Raw genomic sequence first — 18,512 nt, forward strand, 5'->3', positions numbered from 1 at the left:
GATATAGATGAGTCATTTTGGAGCATCCTGAAGGATTTTTGATGTTCTAGACGAAAATCAAATCACACCCAAAACCATCACCTGATCCTTCCCAACCCCCAAAATCGATCAAGACTTCAAAATAGATACTTGACATGTACTAGAAAAAGATACTCCTAATCAAGATCTATCATTATAGATATAGATGAGTCATTTTGGAGCATCCTGAAGGATTTTTGATGTTCTAGACGAAAATCAAATCACACCCAAAACCATCACCTGATCCTTCCCAACCCCCAAAATCGATCAAGACTTCAAAATAGATACTTGACATGTACTAGAAAAAGATACTCCTAATCAAGATCTATCATTATAGATATAGATGAGTCATTTTGGAGCATCCTGAAGGATTTTTGATGTTCTAGACGAAAATCAAATCACACCCAAAACCATCACCTGATCCTTCCCAACCCCCAAAATCGATCAAGACTTCAAAATAGATACTTGACATGTACTAGAAAAAGATACTCCTAATCAAGATCTATCATTATAGATATAGATGAGTCATTTTGGAGCATCCTGAAGGATTTTTGATGTTTTAGACGAAAATCAAATCACACCCAAAACAATCACCTGATCCTTCCCAACCCCCAAAATCGATCAAGACTTCAAAATAGATACTTGACATGTACTAGAAAAAGATACTCCTAATCAAGATCTATCATTATAGATATAGATGAGTCATTTTGGAGCATCCTGAAGGATTTTTGATGTTCTAGACGAAAATCAAATCACACCCAAAACCATCACCTGATCCTTCCCAACCCCCAAAATCGATCAAGACTTCAAAATAGATACTTGACATGTACAAAAAAAAGATACTCCTAATCAAGATCTATCATTATAGATATAGATGAGTCATTTTGGAGCATCCTGAAGGATTTTTGATGTTCTAGACGAAAATCAAGTCACACCCAAAACCATCACCTGATCCTTCCCAACCCCCAAAATCGATCAAGACTTCAAAATAGATACTTGACATGTACTAGAAAAAGATACTCCTAATCAAGATCTATCATTATAGATATAGATGAGTCATTTTGGAGCATCCTGAAGGATTTTTGATGTTCTAGACGAAAATCAAATCACACCCAAAACCATCACCTGATCCTTCCCAACCCCCAAAATCGATCAAGACTTCAAAATAGATACTTGACATGTACTAGAAAAAGATACTCCTAATCAAGATCTATCATTATAGATATAGATGAGTCATTTTGGAGCAGCCTGAAGGATTTTTGATGTTCTAGACGAAAATCAAATCACACCCAAAACCATCACCTGATCCTTCCCAACCCCCAAAATCGATCAAGACTTCAAAATAGATACTTGACATGTACTAGAAAATGATACTCCTAATTAAGATCTATCATTATAGATATAGATGAGTCATTTTGGAGCATCCTGAAGGATTTTTGATGTTCTAGACGAAAATCAAATCACACCCAAAACCATCACCTGATCCTTCCCAACCCCCAAAATCGATCAAGACTTCAAAATAGATACTTGACATGTACTAGAAAAAGATACTCCTAATCAAGATCTATCATTATAGATATAGATGAGTCATTTTGGAGCATCCTGAAGGATTTTTGATGTTCTAGACGAAAATCAAATCACACCCAAAACCATCACCTGATCCTTCCCAACCCCCAAAATAGATCAAGACTTCAAAATAGATAATTGACATGTACTAGAAAAAGATACTCCTAATCAAGATCTATCATTATAGATATAGATGAGTCATTTTGGAGCATCCTGAAGGATTTTTGATGTTCTAGACGAAAATCAAATCACACCCAAAACCATCACCTGATCCTTCCCAACCCCCAAAATCGATCAAGACTTCAAAATACATACTTGATATGTACTAGAAAAAGATACTCCTAATCAAGATCTATCATTATAGATATAGATGAGTCATTTTGGAGCATCCTGAAGGATTTTTGATGTTCTAGACGAAAATCAAATCACACCCAAAACCATCAACTGATCTTTCCCAACCCCCAAAATCGATCAAGACTTCAAAATAGATACTTGACATGTACTAGAAAAAGATACTCCTAATCAAGATCTATCATTATAGATATAGATGAGTCATTTTGGAGCATCCTGAAGGATTTTTGATGTTCTAGACGAAAATCAAATCACACCCAAAACCATCACCTGATCCTTCCCAACCCCCAAAATCGATCAAGACTTCAAAATAGATACTTGACATGTACTAGAAAAAGATACTCCTAATCAAGATCTATCATTATAGATATAGATGAGTCATTTTGGAGCATCCTGAAGGATTTTTGATGTTCTAGACGAAAATCAAATCACACCCAAAACCATCACCTGATCCTTCCCAACCCCCAAGACTTCAAAATAGATACTTGACATGTGCTAGAAAAAGATACTCCTAATCAAGATCTATCATTATAGATATAGATGAGTCATTTTGGAGCATCCTGAAGGATTTTTGATGTTCTAGACGAAAATCAAATCACACCCAAAACCATCACCTGATCCTTCCCAACCCCAAAAATCGATCAAGACTTCAAAATAGATACTTGACATGTACTAGAAAAAGATACTCCTAATCAAGATCTATCATTATAGATATAGATGAGTCATTTTGGAGCATCCTGAAGGATTTTTGATGTTCTAGACGAAAATCAAATCACACCCAAAACCATCACCTGATCCTTCCGAACCCCCAAAATCGATCAAGACTTCAAAATAGATACTTGACATGTACTAGAAAAAGATACTCCTTATCAAGATCTATCATTATAGATATAGATGAGTCATTTTGGAGCATCCTGAAGGATTTTTGATGTTCTAGACGAAAATCAAATCACACCCAAAACCATCACCTGATCCTTCCCAACCCCCAAGACTTCAAAATAGATACTTGACATGTACTAGAAAAAGATACTCCTAATCAAGATCTATCATTATAGATATAGATGAGTCATTTTGGAGCATCCTGAAGGATTTTTGATGTTCTAGACGAAAATCAAATCACACCCAAAACCATCACCTGATCCTTCCCAACCCCCAAAATCGATCAAGACTTCAAAATAGATACTTGACATGTACTGGAAAAAGATACTCCTAATCAAGATCTATCATTATAGATATAGATGAGTCATTTTGGAGCATCCTGAAGGATTTTTGATGTTCTAGACGAAAATCAAATCACACCCAAAACCATCACCTGATCCTTCCCAACCCCCAAAATCGATCAAGACTTCAAAATAGATACTTGACATGTACTAGAAAAAGATACTCCTAATCAAGATCTATCATTATAGATATAGATGAGTCATTTTGGAGCATCCTGAAGGATTTTTGATGTTCTAGACGAAAATCAAATCACACCCAAAACCATCACCTGATCCTTCCCAACCCCCAAAATCGATCAAGACTTCAAAATAGATACTTGACATGTACTAGAAAAAGATACTCCTAATCAAGATCTATCATTATAGATATAGATGAGTCATTTTGGAGCATCCTGAAGGATTTTTGATGTTCTAGACGAAAATCAAATCACTCCCAAAACCATCACCTGATCCTTCCCAACCCCCAAAATAGATCAAGACTTCAAAATAGATACTTGACATGTACTAGAAAAAGATACTCCTAATCAAGATCTATCATTATAGATATAGATGAGTCATTTTGGAGCATCCTGAAGGATTTTTGATGTTCTAGACGAAAATCAAATCACACCCAAAACCATCACCTGATCCTTCCCAGCCCCCAAAATCGATCAAGACTTCAAAATAGATACTTGACATGTACTAGAAAAAGATACTCCTAATCAAGATCTATCATTATAGATATAGATGAGTTATTTTGGAGCATCCTGAAGGATTTTTGATATTCTAGACGAAAATCAAATCACACCCAAAACCATCACCTGATCCTTCCCAACCCCCAAAATCGATCAAGACTTCAAAATAGATACTTGACATGTACTAGAAAAAGATACTCCTAATCAAAATCTATCATTATAGATATAGATGAGTCATTTTGGAGCATCCTGAAGGATTTTTGATGTTCTAGACGAAAATCAAATCACACCCAAAACCATCACCTGATCCTTCCCAACCCCCAAAATCGATCAAGACTTCAAAATAGATACTTGACATGTACTAGAAAAAGATACTCCTAATCAAGATCTATCATTATAGATATAGATGAGTCATTTTGGAGCATCCTGAAGGATTTTTGATGTTCTAGACGAAAATCAAATCACACCCAAAACCATCACCTGATCCTTCCCAACCCCCAAAATCGATCAAGACTTCAAAAAAGATACTTGACATGTACTAGAAAAAGATACTCCTAATCAAGATCTATCATTATAGATATAGATGAGTCATTTTGGAGCATCCTGAAGGATTTTTGATGTTCTAGACGAAAATCAAATCACACCCAAAACCATCACCTGATCCTTCCCAACCCCCAAAATCGATCAAGACTTCAAAATAGATACTTGACATGTACTAGAAAAAGATACTCCTAATCAAGATCTATCATTATAGATATAGATGAGTCATTTTGGAGCATCCTGAAGGATTTTTGATGTTCTAGACGAAAATCAAATCACACCCAAAACCATCACCTGATCCTTCCCAACCCCCAAAATCGATCAAGACTTCAAAATAGATACTTGACATGTACAAGAAAAAGATACTCCTAATCAAGATCTATCATTATAGATATAGATGAGTCATTTTGGAGCATCCTGAAGGATTTTTGATGTTCTAGACGAAAATCAAATCACACCCAAAACCATCACCTGATCCTTCCCAACCCCCAAAATCGATCAAGACTTCAAAATAGATACTTGACATGTACTAGAAAAAGATACTCCTAATCAAGATCTATCATTATAGATATAGATGAGTCATTTTGGAGCATCCTGAAGGATTTTTGATGTTCTAGACGAAAATCAAATCACACCCAAAACCATCACCTGATCCTTCCCAACCCCCAAAATCGATCAAGACTTCAAAATAGATACTTGACATGTACTAGAAAAAGATACTCCTAATCAAGATCTATCATTATAGATATAGATGAGTCATTTTGGAGCATCCTGAAGGATTTTTGATGTTCTAGACGAAAATCAAATCACACCCAAAACCATCACCTGATCCTTCCCAACCCCCAAAATCGATCAAGACTTCAAAATAGATACTTGACATGTACTAGAAAAAGATACTCCTAATCAAGATCTATCATTATAGATAAAGATGAGTCATTTTGGAGCATCCTGCAGGATTTTTGATGTTCTAGACGAAAATCAAATCACACCCAAAACCATCACCTGATCCTTCCCAACCCCCAAAATCGATCAAGACTTCAAAATAGATACTTGACATGTACTAGAAAAAGATACTCCTAATCAAGATCTATCATTATAGATATAGATGAGTCATTTTGGAGCATCCTGAAGGATTTTTGATGTTCTAGACGAAAATCAAATCACACCCAAAACCATCACCTGATCCTTCCCAACCCCCAAAATCGATCAAGACTTCAAAATAGATACTTGACATGTACTAGAAAAAGATACTCCTAATCAAGATCTATCATTATAGATATAGATGAGTCATTTTGGAGCATCCTGAAGGATTTTTGATGTTCTAGACGAAAATCAAATCACACCCAAAACCATCACCTGATCCTTCCCAACCCCCAAAATCGATCAAGACTTCAAAATAGATACTTGACATGTACTAGAAAAAGATACTCCTAATCAAGATCTATCATTATAGATATAGATGAGTCATTTTGGAGCATCCTGAAGGATTTTTGATGTTCTAGACGAAAATCAAATCACACCCAAAACCATCACCTGATCCTTCCCAACCCCCAAAATCGATCAAGACTTCAAAATAGATACTTGACATGTACTAGAAAAAGATACTCCTAATCAAGATCTATCATTATAGATATAGATGAGTCATTTTGGAGCATCCTGAAGGATTTTTGATGTTCTAGACGAAAATCAAATCACACCCAAAACCATCACCTGATCCTTCCCAACCCCCAAAATCGATCAAGACTTCAAAATAGATACTTGACATGTACTAGAAAAAGATACTCCTAATCAAGATCTATCATTATAGATATAGATGAGTTTTTTTGGAGCATCCTGAAGGATTTTTGATGTTCTAGACGAAAATCAAATCACACCCAAAACCATCACCTGATCCTTCCCAACCCCCAAAATCGATCAAGACTTCAAAATAGATACTTGACATGTACTAGAAAAAGATACTCCTAATCAAGATCTACCATTATAGATATAGATGAGTCATTTTGGAGCATCCTGAAGGATTTTTGATGTTCTAGACGAAAATCAAATCACACCCAAAACCATCACCTGATCCTTCCCAACCCCCAAAATCGATCAAGACTTCAAAATAGATACTTGACATGTACTAGAAAAAGATACTCCTAATCAAGATCTATCATTATAGATATAGATGAGTCATTTTGGAGCATCCTGAAGGATTTTTGATGTTCTAGACGAAAATCAAATCACACCCAAAACCATCACCTGATCCTTCCCAACCCCCAAAATCGATCAAGACTTCAAAATAGATACTTGACATGTACTAGAAAAAGATACTCCTAATCAAGATCTATCATTATAGATATAGATGAGTCATTTTGGAGCATCCTGAAGGATTTTTGATGTTCTAGACGAAAATCAAGTCACACCCAAAACCATCACCTGATCCTTCCCAACCCCCAAAATCGATCAAGACTTCAAAATAGATACTTGACATGTACTAGAAAAAGATACTCCTAATCAAGATCTATCATTATAGATATAGATGAGTCATTTTGGAGCATCCTGAAGGATTTTTGATGTTCTAGACGAAAATCAAATCACACCCAAAACCATCACCTGATCCTTCCCAACCCCCAAAATCGATCAAGACTTCAAAATAGATACTTGACATGTACTAGAAAAAGATACTCCTTATCAAGATCTATCATTATAGATATAGATGAGTCATTTTGGAGCATCCTGAAGGATTTTTGATGTTCTAGACGAAAATCAAATCACACCCAAAACCATCACCTGATCCTTCCCAACCCCCAAAATCGATCAAGACTTCAAAATAGATACTTGACATGTACTAGAAAAAGATACTCCTAATCAAGATCTATCATTATAGATATAGATGAGTCATTTTGGAGCATCCTGAAGGATTTTTGATGTTCTAGACGAAAATCAAATCACACCCAAAACCATCACCTGATCCTTCCCAACCCCCAAGGTTAGGTTAGGTTAGGTTAACGTGGCTGCGGATTTATAATCCACACACTTAGGCCAAGAGAAAGGCCCATTGTGATACCACATGAATCTAGAGAATTACTTCTAACTAGTAGAACCATTTTGAGCTTTTTATAAAGCGAAGAAGATATTTAATATCCTTTTTAGCTAGTTCGCTGGGATTATCAAAAGAGTAGTCCCCCAGATGAAGTTTGCGTTTGAGTGAAAGAGCAGGGCAGGTGCATAAGAGATGAGAGATTGTTTCCTCTTCTTCTTCGTCCATGCAGCTCCTACAGAAGTCATTTGAGGCTACGCCTAGTCGTATTGCGTGTCTGCCTATAAGACAGTGTCCTGTAAGGACACCTATTAGGGAGCTAATATGAAGTCTGCTTTGAGATAACAAGTCTTTAGAGCGCTTTAGGTCCAGTGAAGGCCATATGAGTTTTGTGGCTGCGCATGTTGGTAAGTTGTGCCACCTAGAATTTGCTATCGCAAAAGCTGTTTCTTTTAGCATAAGTTTACATGTAGCTATCGGTATACCTATCTTCTCCCTTTCAGGTGAAATAGGTTTGACGGTTCCATTTTTAGCGAGTTCATCGGCTCTACAATTACCTGTGATGTCTCTGTGGCCCGGCACCCAACAGAGGTGAATGTTAAATTGCTGCGCCATCTCCATAAGAGACGATCGACAATCGAGGGCCGTCAAAGATTTGGTCGAGACACCGTCAAGGGATTTGATAGCAGCTTGACTGTCAGAGAAGATGCGGATATCAGAAGTTGATATCACGTTTTCTCTTAGCCAGGAGAGAACCTCTTTGATCGCCAAAATTTCCGCTTGAAAAACGCTACAATGATTAGGGAGGCGGAATGAGATGCTTAGATTAAGCTTTTCTGAGTACACGCCACCACCAACTCCCTCATTTGTCTTAGATCCATCTGTATAAAAATGAATACTTTTGTTATCCAGGAGTTTTTTGTCCTCCCATTCATCTCTGGATGGAATGGATATCTGGAAGTTTTTTCCAAATAGGGGTTTAGGTATAGTGTAGTCTATGTACTTTGGTATAGAACCAAAGAGGTTCAAAATGATAGAGTGTCCCACATTGTTGTTGGTCCATTGAGATGAGGCGTCGAGTCTTATCGCTGTACTCGCTGCCACTTGTTTACTGAAGATGTCGAGGGGTGTCAGATGGAGGAGAGTGTCTAACGCTGCTGAGGGTGTGGTTCTCAATGCCCCGCTTATGCAGAGACATGCAGTGCGCTGAACTCTGCTGAGTATGTCGCAGTATGTGACTTTCTCCAGTGCAGTCCACCATACTGCAACCCCGTACATAAGTATTGGTCGGATGACCGATGTGTATAGCCAGTAGGTTATGCGAGGTTGAAAACCCCATTTGCTTCCTATAGCTTTCTTGCAAAGGAAAAGAGCTACTGTAGCTTTTTTAACTCTTTCCTGTATATTGGATTTCCAACTTAATTTTTTGTCCAATATCAGACCAAGGTATTTGGCTTCATTGGTAAAAATTAGTGGTATACCTTTTATCGAAGGAGGTACAATTACTGGGATCTTGTATTTCCGTGTGAAAAGGACGAGGTCTGTTTTTTGAGGATTAATACTAAGTCCGCAGTTATCAGCCCATCTAGTGAGCATATTGAGTGCATTTTGGAGGAGGTCTCTCAGTGTATTAGGATGTTCCCCTGTGACAGCGATAGCAACATCATCGGCATACGCAACCACTCTGTAGCCATCCCTCTCAAGGGATATTAGTAGTTGGTTAACCACTATGTTCCACAGGAGAGGGGACAGAACACCTCCTTGCGGAGTGCCTCTACTGACAGACCTTTTTGTGCAAAAATCTCCCAAACTGGAGTTGATGATCCTGCTTTTTAGCATTAGATTAATCAACTCACAGATTGAGTATTCGACGTTTAAGGTCGTCATAGCAGAAGTGATAGCAGATGTGTCAACGTTGTTGAAAGCGCCCTCAATATCCAAGAAGGCCACCATAGTGTATTCCTTTTTATCTAGGGAGTATTCGATAGTTCTTACCAGAGTGTGCAAGGCTGTTTCTACCGATTTCCCTTTGCAGTAAGCATGCTGAGACATTGATAGTCTCTTCTCAATGTTGTTACGTATATGGATATCGATCAATCGTTCCAGAGTTTTGAGAATGAAAGATGATAGGCTAATAGGTCTTAGGTCCTTAGGGTTGACATGAGAGCATTTTCCCGCCTTGGGAATGAAAACTACCTTTACATCTCTCCAGCGCCGAGGTATATAGACCAGATCTATACAACTTTTAAAGATCATCTCAATGATGGGCGAAGTTATATCAATGGTATATTGTAGCTCAGCTGGTATGATTTGATCTGGACCTGGAGATTTGTAAGGTTTGAAACTATTCAGAGCCCATGTCAATTTTTCTTTTGTAACCAGACCTTGAGGAAAAATTAAGTTAATACCCGACCCTGGACTGTATGTTGTATTAACGGATTGGGAGCTATCTGGGAAGTGGGTGTCTAGTAGCAGGTTTAGCGTTTCTTCGCAAGAGTTAGTCCATGTACCATCTGATTTTTTAAGACAACTAGGCATGGTTGGACTTGTGGAGAGAATCTTCCTTATCCTTGATGCCTCCGCGGATTCTTCTATTGAGTTACAGAAGGATCTCCATGAGGATCTTTTGGCTATTCTCAATTCTAGTTTATACTTTTTGAGAGATTCTTTATAGGAATCCCAATCTTGGGGATGTCTAGTCTTTTTCGCTTGATTGAAAAGCCTTCTACAACCTCTCCTGAGTATATCCAGTTCAGCAGCCCACCAATATGGTTTCTTCTTTCCTCGCACTGTTGTGAGGGGGCAGGCAGTTTCCATGGCTTTATTGAGGGCTGCTGTAAGTTCATCGACCTTTTGATCGAGTTCAGGAGCGCACAAGGGCGGATCCGAAAGTTCTGGTTTAATCAGATTTTTCAAAGTCGCCCTATATTTTGGCCAATCTGTTTTCCTATAGTTTCGGAATTGGATCGGTTTTGGGGTCTCTTCAATAAGTGAGAATTGGATGTATCTATGGTCGGAGAACGAGTTCTCCTTTGATACTCTCCAATTCAATATTTTATTTGAGAGATTTAACGAGACAAGAGTTAGATCTAAAACTTCTTGTCGATTTTTTGTGACGAAGGTTGGTTCACTACCTACATTACTTACTACCAGATTACTTGTTAGAATATAATCAAAAAGAGACTCACCTCTGTTATTTATATCGGTACTACCCCATGTAGTATGGTGCGCATTGGCATCACAACCGATAATTAGGTTTGTTTTCTGTCTTGTTGATTCAGCGACCGTCTTCTCAAGAATGGTACCAGGCAGTGGACCCTGGTGGTCGTGGCCCAAATATGCTGATACCAGCCAGTAGGTATGGTTGTCTATTACCATACTGGCTGTGGTGACGTCTTTATCACTGAAATGGGGGAGTAAAAATACATTTAGATTACGTTTTACTAGTATGCAGGACCTTGGGTTACCTTTTCCTGTTACATATAGTATGTAGTAGCCAGGAGTTCTCAATCCTCGAACTAGGGATTTCACAATCCAAGGTTCTTGGATGAGAACGACATCTTCTCCAGTTTTTGTCAGGCGGAGAAGAAGGGAGGCCGAAGCCGTTTTAGAGTGTTGGAGGTTAATCTGTAGTATTTGCAGCATTTTGGCTACAAATAGGCAGATCAACCTCCACCACTGTTAAATCCAGCTCATCCAGATCAGACGAACAGGAACCTAATAGTTCATCTTCTTCCTCACTGGGAAGAGCTTTGTCGATTGAGTCGTCGGTCTCCATTAGGGATAAACCTTTGACGTTTTTGGGAGAAGACTGTGCTGCGACAGAAGAGGGGCCCGCCACATTTTTATCCACATCCAAGAATGGGAGGGTGATAATAGCACTGGGATCCACCACGTCTTGCTGCACAGCTTCGGAAGAAGACTGTACTGCGACAGAAGAGGGCCCAGGTAGATCATCAACAACATCCAAGGATGGGAAGGTGATAGCAGCAATGGGACTTACTACGTCTTGCGACACAGCCTTCGAAGGAGGTTGTGGAGGCTCGCATGAAGCGTCTGCCTCATCTTTTTTATATACGCGGAGCGTGACTGACTCGAAACCGTATCTTATCACGCCCTTATCTCGCGCCAGAGGAGCCACAGAGTCTTTATTGATTACGATAATCGCACTTCTATAAAGACCCTTTGGCTCCTCCAGTTTCGCGATCTTCCAGTCGTGACAAGGGAGGTTCGGGTTGCTGATCCTGATCATTGCGCTAATGTCATCTGGACAAGAGGGTTCTATCGGGATCCATGCGCGAGCTCTCGGCCTGCAAGGAATATCTTCCTTTGCAACGACCTCGAGTTTTGCGCCTGGCCAGACTTCGCCCAGCATGCCGACAGCAAGCGTATATAGATCGCGCGACCTCTGATCGTTACAAGCGATGAGTTTGACATGACCTTGATGCCAACCCCAATCGCTTGTTACTGGTGGTGGACCCGGATGCTCTCTCATGACTTTGAGAAAGCCAGCCGAGAGCCCCAGTTTCACCATCTGCCAACGGTCAGAAGTAATCGTGCCATCAATATTGCTCCTATCAATGACCGCTACTATGATCTTTTTAGGCTCTTTGAGTACATCACTGAAAGGTTTAGTGAGTGGTACTCTGGCCATGTTAGGAGTGCTGGTGTTTTGCACTTTGGGCTTTTTAGGGACGGGAGTGGGCTCCTCCAAAGATCTTTGTCGTTTTGACGTGGAGTCATGGTGACTGGTTTTATCCAGAATGGATTTAGCCCACTCCTGCCTCTTGCTAAGGATGGGATTACTTCCATCCCCCAGTGATGAACCAGAGGATTTTAGAATCCTCATCGCATAGCGCCGTTGTTTATAGGAGCTCCTAGGAGCATTCTGGAGAGGTTTACTCTCTTTGGTAGTGGAAGGATCATTTTTCACGAACTTTCCACTACCGACTTGAGAAAGAGTTTTAGTCGTTGATACATCCTTTGCCATACCGGAAAAAGGGCAGTGACTTGGCACAAGCCCTTTTCCGGTGTCAGGCACAGGAGTAACGACAGCCGACGTTGCCGCCGAACTGCCGCCCGGTGTGGATAGAACCTGTACTGCACACGAAGAAGGGCAGTGACTAGGCACAATCCCTTCTCCGATGTTAGGCACAGGTGCAACGACAGCCAACGTTGCCGCCGAACTGCCGCCCGGTGTAGCTGGAGTACCGGCACCGGTTTGACGATTTTGTTTTGGGTTTGTTTTTTGTTTTTGTTTTAGTTTTTGTTTTAGTTTGTACATTTGGATTCCCACGAGTAGGCGAAGTAAAAGGGGGGTCCATCTGTGCAGAGATTCGCTTACACAGATAAGGCTAGCTAATCCGGAGGTCGCCTGGTATCCGGATACTCCGTTATCGACTGAGCTATTTTTAGAAATTGGGCCCTCAGCCTGGCTGATCATCGGCACGGGTCGTATAACACCTTAGATCCAGCCCAATTGGGAAGTTGAAGGGAGGGATATGTATTGGAAAAGGAGAGACGAACAGCAATTGAGCCATAAGCGTCCCAGGAAGGAAACAGGGTATTGACAGACAGTGATGCACTATACAGTCTGGGAATAAGGAGCCATCAGCCAGCATAGTAGCACAAAGCCGATGTAGGAGTTGGTAAGGATTGGGAAGGGGAGGGGCGAGCGACCTTTAGTTTCAGGGCTCTTCTGGGGAAATAATTCCCGAGAATCATTGACCTTACTCAGCTTCTACAACTCGACAAGTTCGACGCTCAGGTAGAAGCCCAACCCCCAAAATCGATCAAGACTTCAAAATAGATACTTGACATGTACTAGAAAAAGATACTCCTAATCAAGATCTATCATTATAGATATAGATGAGTCATTTTGGAGCATCCTGAAGGATTTTTGATGTTCTAGACGAAAATCAAATCACACCCAAAACCATCACCTGATCCTTCCCAACCCCCAAAATCGATCAAGACTTCAAAATAGATACTTGACATGTACTAGAAAAAGATACTCCTAATCAAGATCTATCATTATAGATATAGATGAGTCATTTTGGAGCATCCTGAAGGATTTTTGATGTTCTAGACGAAAATCAAATCACACCCAAAACCATCACCTGATCCTTCCCAACCCCCAAAATCGATCAAGACTTCAAAATAGATACTTGACATGTACAAGAAAAAGATACTCCTAATCAAGATCTATCATTATAGATATAGATGAGTTTTTTTGGAGCATCCTGAAGGATTTTTGATGTTCTAGACGAAAATCAAATCACACCCAAAACCATCACCTGATCCTTCCCAACCCCCAAAATCGATCAAGACTTCAAAATAGATACTTGACATGTACTAGAAAAAGATACTCCTAATCAAGATCTATCATTATAGATATAGATGAGTCATTTTGGATCATCCTGAAGGATTTTTGATGTTCTAGACGAAAATCAAATCACACCCAAAACCATCACCTGATCCTTCCCAACCCCCAAAATCGATCAAGACTTCAAAATAGATACTTGACATGTACTAGAAAAAGATACTCCTAATCAAGATCTATCATTATAGATATAGATGAGTCATTTTGGAGCATCCTGAAGGATTTTTGATGTTCTAGACGAAAATCAAATCACACCCAAAACCATCACCTGATCCTTCCCAACCCCCAAAATCGATCAAGACTTCAAAATAGATACTTGACATGTACTAGAAAAAGATACTCCTAATCAAGATCTATCATTATAGATATAGATGAGTCATTTTGGAGCATCCTGAAGGATTTTTGATGTTCTAGACGAAAATCAAATCACACCCAAAACCATCACCTGATCCTTCCCAACCCCCAAAATCGATCAAGACTTCAAAATAGATACTTGACATGTACTAGAAAAAGATACTCCTAATCAAGATCTACCATTATAGATATAGATGAGTCATTTTGGAGCATCCTGAAGGATTTTTGATGTTCTAGACGAAAATCAAATCACACCCAAAACCATCACCTGATCCTTCCCAACCCCCAAAATCGATCAAGACTTCAAAATAGATACTTGACATGTACTAGAAAAAGATACTCCTAATCAAGATCTATCATTATAGATATAGATGAGTCATTTTGGAGCATCCTGAAGGATTTTTGATGTTCTAGACGAAAATCAAATCACACCCAAAACCATCACCTGATCCTTCCCAACCCCCAAAATCGATCAAGACTTCAAAATAGATACTTGACATGTACTAGAAAAAGATACTCCTAATCAAGATCTATCATTATAGATATAGATGAGTCATTTTGGAGCATCCTGAAGGATTTTTGATGTTCTAGACGAAAATCAAGTCACACCCAAAACCATCACCTGATCCTTCCCAACCCCCAAAATCGATCAAGACTTCAAAATAGATACTTGACATGTACTAGAAAAAGATACTCCTAATCAAGATCTATCATTATAGATATAGATGAGTCATTTTGGAGCATCCTGAAGGATTTTTGATGTTCTAGACGAAAATCAAATCACACCCAAAACCATCACCTGATCCTCCCCAACCCCCAAAATCGATCAAGACTTCAAAATAGATACTTGACATGTACTAGAAAAAGATACTCCTAATCAAGATCTATCATTATAGATATAGATGAGTCATTTTGGAGCATCCTGAAGGATTTTTGATGTTCTAGACGAAAATCAAATCACACCCAAAACCATCACCTGATCCTTCCCAACCCCCAAAATCGATCAAGACTTCAAAAAAAATACTTGACATGTACTAGAAAATGATACTCCTAATCAAGATCTATCATTATAGATATAGATGAGTCATTTTGGAGCATCCTGAAGGATTTTTGATGTTCTAGACGAAAATCAAATCACACCCAAAACCATCACCTGATCCTTCCCAACCCCCAAAATCGATCAAGACTTCAAAATAGATACTTGACATGTACTAGAAAAAGATACTCCTAATCAAGATCTATCATTATAGATATAGATGAGTCATTTTGGAGCATCCTGAAGGATTTTTGATGTTCTAGACGAAAATAAAATCACACCCAAAACCATCACCTGATCCTTCCCAACCTCAAAAATCGATCAAGACTTCAAAATAGATACTTGACATGTACTAGAAAAAGATACTCCTAATCAAGATCTATCATTATAGATATAGATGAGTCATTTTGGAGCATCCTGAAGGATTTTTGATGTTCTAGACGAAAATCAAATCAGACCCAAAACCATCACCTGATCCTTCCCAACCCCCAAAATCGATCAAGACTTCAAAATAGATACTTGATATGTACTAGAAAAAGATACTCCTAATCAAGATCTATCATTATAGATATAGATGAGTCATTTTGGAGCATCCTGAAGGATTTTTGATGTTCTAGACGAAAATCAAATCACACCCAAAACCATCACCTGATCTTTCCCAACCCCCAAAATCGATCAAGACTTCAAAATAGATACTTGACATGTACTAGAAAAAGATACTCCTAATCAAGATCTATCATTATAGATATAGATGAGTCATTTTGGAGCATCCTGAAGGATTTTTGATGTTCTAGACGAAAATCAAATCACACCCAAAACCATCACCTGATCCTTCCCAACCCCCAAAATCGATCAAGACTTCAAAATAGATACTTGACATGTACTAGAAAAAGATACTCCTAATCAAGATCTATCATTATAGATATAGATGAGTCATTTTGGAGCATCCTGAAGGATTTTTGATGTTCTAGACGAAAATCAAATCACACCCAAAACCATCACCTGATCCTTCCCAACCCCCAAGACTTCAAAATAGATACTTGACATGTACTAGAAAAAGATACTCCTAATCAAGATCTATCATTATAGATATAGATGAGTCATTTTGGAGCATCCTGAAGGATTTTTGATGTTCTAGACGAAAATCAAATCACACCCAAAACCATCACCTGATCCTTCCCAACCCCCAAAATCGATCAAGACTTCAAAATAGATACTTGACATGCACTAGAAAAAGATACTCCTAATCAAGATCTATCATTATAGATATAGATGAGTCATTTTGGAGCATCCTGAAGGATTTTTGATGTTCTAGACGAAAATGAAATCACACCCAAAACCATCACCTGATCCTTCCCAACCCCCAAAATCGATCAAGACTTCAAAATAGATACTTGACATGTACTAGAAAAAGATACTCCTAATCAAGATCTATCATTATAGATATAGATGAGTCATTTTGGAGCATCCTGAAGGATTTTTGATGTTCTAGACGAAAATCAAATCACACCCAAAACCATCACCTGATCCTTCCCAACCCCCAAAATCGATCAAGACTTCAAAATAGATACTTGACATGTACTAGAAAAAGATACTCCTAATCAAGATCTATCATTATAGATATAGATGAGTCATTTTGGAGCATCCTGAAGGATTTTTGATGTTCTAGACGAAAATCAAATCACACCCAAAACCATCACCTGATCCTTCCCAACCCCCAAAATAGATCAAGACTTCAAAATAGATACTTGACATGTACTAGAAAAAGATACTCCTAATCAAGATCTATCATTATAGATATAGATGAGTCATTTTGGAGCATCCTGAAGGATTTTTGATGTTCTAGACGAAAATCAAATCACACCCAAAACCATCACCTGATCCTTCCCAACCCCCAAAATCGATCAAGACTTCAAAATAGATACTTGACATGTACTAGAAAAAGATACTCCTAATCAAGATCTATCATTATAGATATAGATGAGTCATTTTGGAGCATCCTGAAGGATTTTTGATATTCTAGACGAAAATCAAATCACACCCAAAACCATCACCTGATCCTTCCCAACCCCCAAAATCGATCAAGACTTCAAAATAGATACTTGACATGTACTAGAAAAAGATACTCCTAATCAAAATCTATCATTATAGATATAGATGAGTCATTTTGGAGCATCCTGAAGGATTTTTGATGTTCTAGACGAAAATCAAATCACAAACAAAACCATCACCTGATCCTTCCCAACCCCCAAAATCGATCAAGACTTCAAAATAGATACTTGACATGTACTAGAAAAAGATACTCCTAATCAAGATCTATCATTATAGATATAGATGAGTCATTTTGGAGCATCCTGAAGGATTTTTGATGTTCTAGACGAAAATCAAATCACACCCAAAACCATCACCTGATCCTTCCCAACCCCCAAAATCGATCAAGACTTCAAAATAGATACTTGACATGTACTAGAAAAAGATACTCCTAATCAAGATCTATCATTATAGATATAGATGAGTCATTTTGGAGCATCCTGAAGGATTTTTGATGTTCTAGAGGAAAATCAAATCACACCCAAAACCATCACCTGATCCTTCCCAACCCCCAAAATCGATCAAGACTTCAAAATAGATACTTGACATGTACAAGAAAAAGATACTCCTAATCAAGATCTATCATTATAGATATAGATGAGTCATTTTGGAGCATCCTGAAGGATTTTTGATGTTCTAGACGAAAATCAAATCACACCCAAAACCATCACCTGATCCTTCCCAACCCCCAAAATCGATCAAGACTTCAAAATAGATACTTGACATGTACTAGAAAAAGATACTCCTAATCAAGATCTATCATTATAGATATAGATGAGTCATTTTGGAGCATCCTGAAGGATTTTTGATGTTCTAGACGAAAATCAAATCACACCCAAAACCATCACCTGATCCTTCCCAACCCCCAAAATCGATCAAGACTTCAAAATAGATACTTGACATGTACTAGAAAAAGATACTCCTAATCAAGATCTATCATTATAGATATAGATAAGTCATTTTGGAGCATCCTGAAGGATTTTTGATGTTCTAGACGAAAATCAAATCACACCCAAAACCATCACCTGATCCTTCCCAACCCCCAAAATCGATCAAGACTTCAAAATAGATACTTGACATGTACTAGAAAAAGATACTCCTAATCAAGATCTATCATTATAGATATAGATGAGTCATTTTGGAGCATCCTGAAGGATTTTTGATGTTCTAGACGAAAATCAAATCACACCCAAAACCATCACCTGATCCTTCCCAACCCCCAAAATCGATCAAGACTTCAAAATAGATACTTGACATG

General features: G+C 38.5%; 1 protein-coding gene across 1 annotated transcript; it reads right to left on the reverse strand.

Annotated features, from left to right (window-relative positions):
- Positions 1 to 11,394: 11,394 nt before the first annotated feature.
- LOC129953569 (uncharacterized) lies at positions 11,395 to 12,593 on the reverse strand (the record flags this gene model as incomplete). Its single annotated transcript, XM_056066811.1, has 1 exon — positions 11,395 to 12,593. A coding segment is annotated over one exon (1,199 nt), but the record flags the coding sequence as incomplete, so codon positions are not given.
- Between the last annotated feature and the right edge of the window lie 5,919 nt (positions 12,594 to 18,512).

The sequence above is a fragment of the Eupeodes corollae genome, unplaced genomic scaffold (genome assembly GCF_945859685.1).
Source record: "Eupeodes corollae unplaced genomic scaffold, idEupCoro1.1 scaffold_638, whole genome shotgun sequence".
NCBI lineage: Eukaryota > Metazoa > Arthropoda > Insecta > Diptera > Syrphidae > Eupeodes > Eupeodes corollae.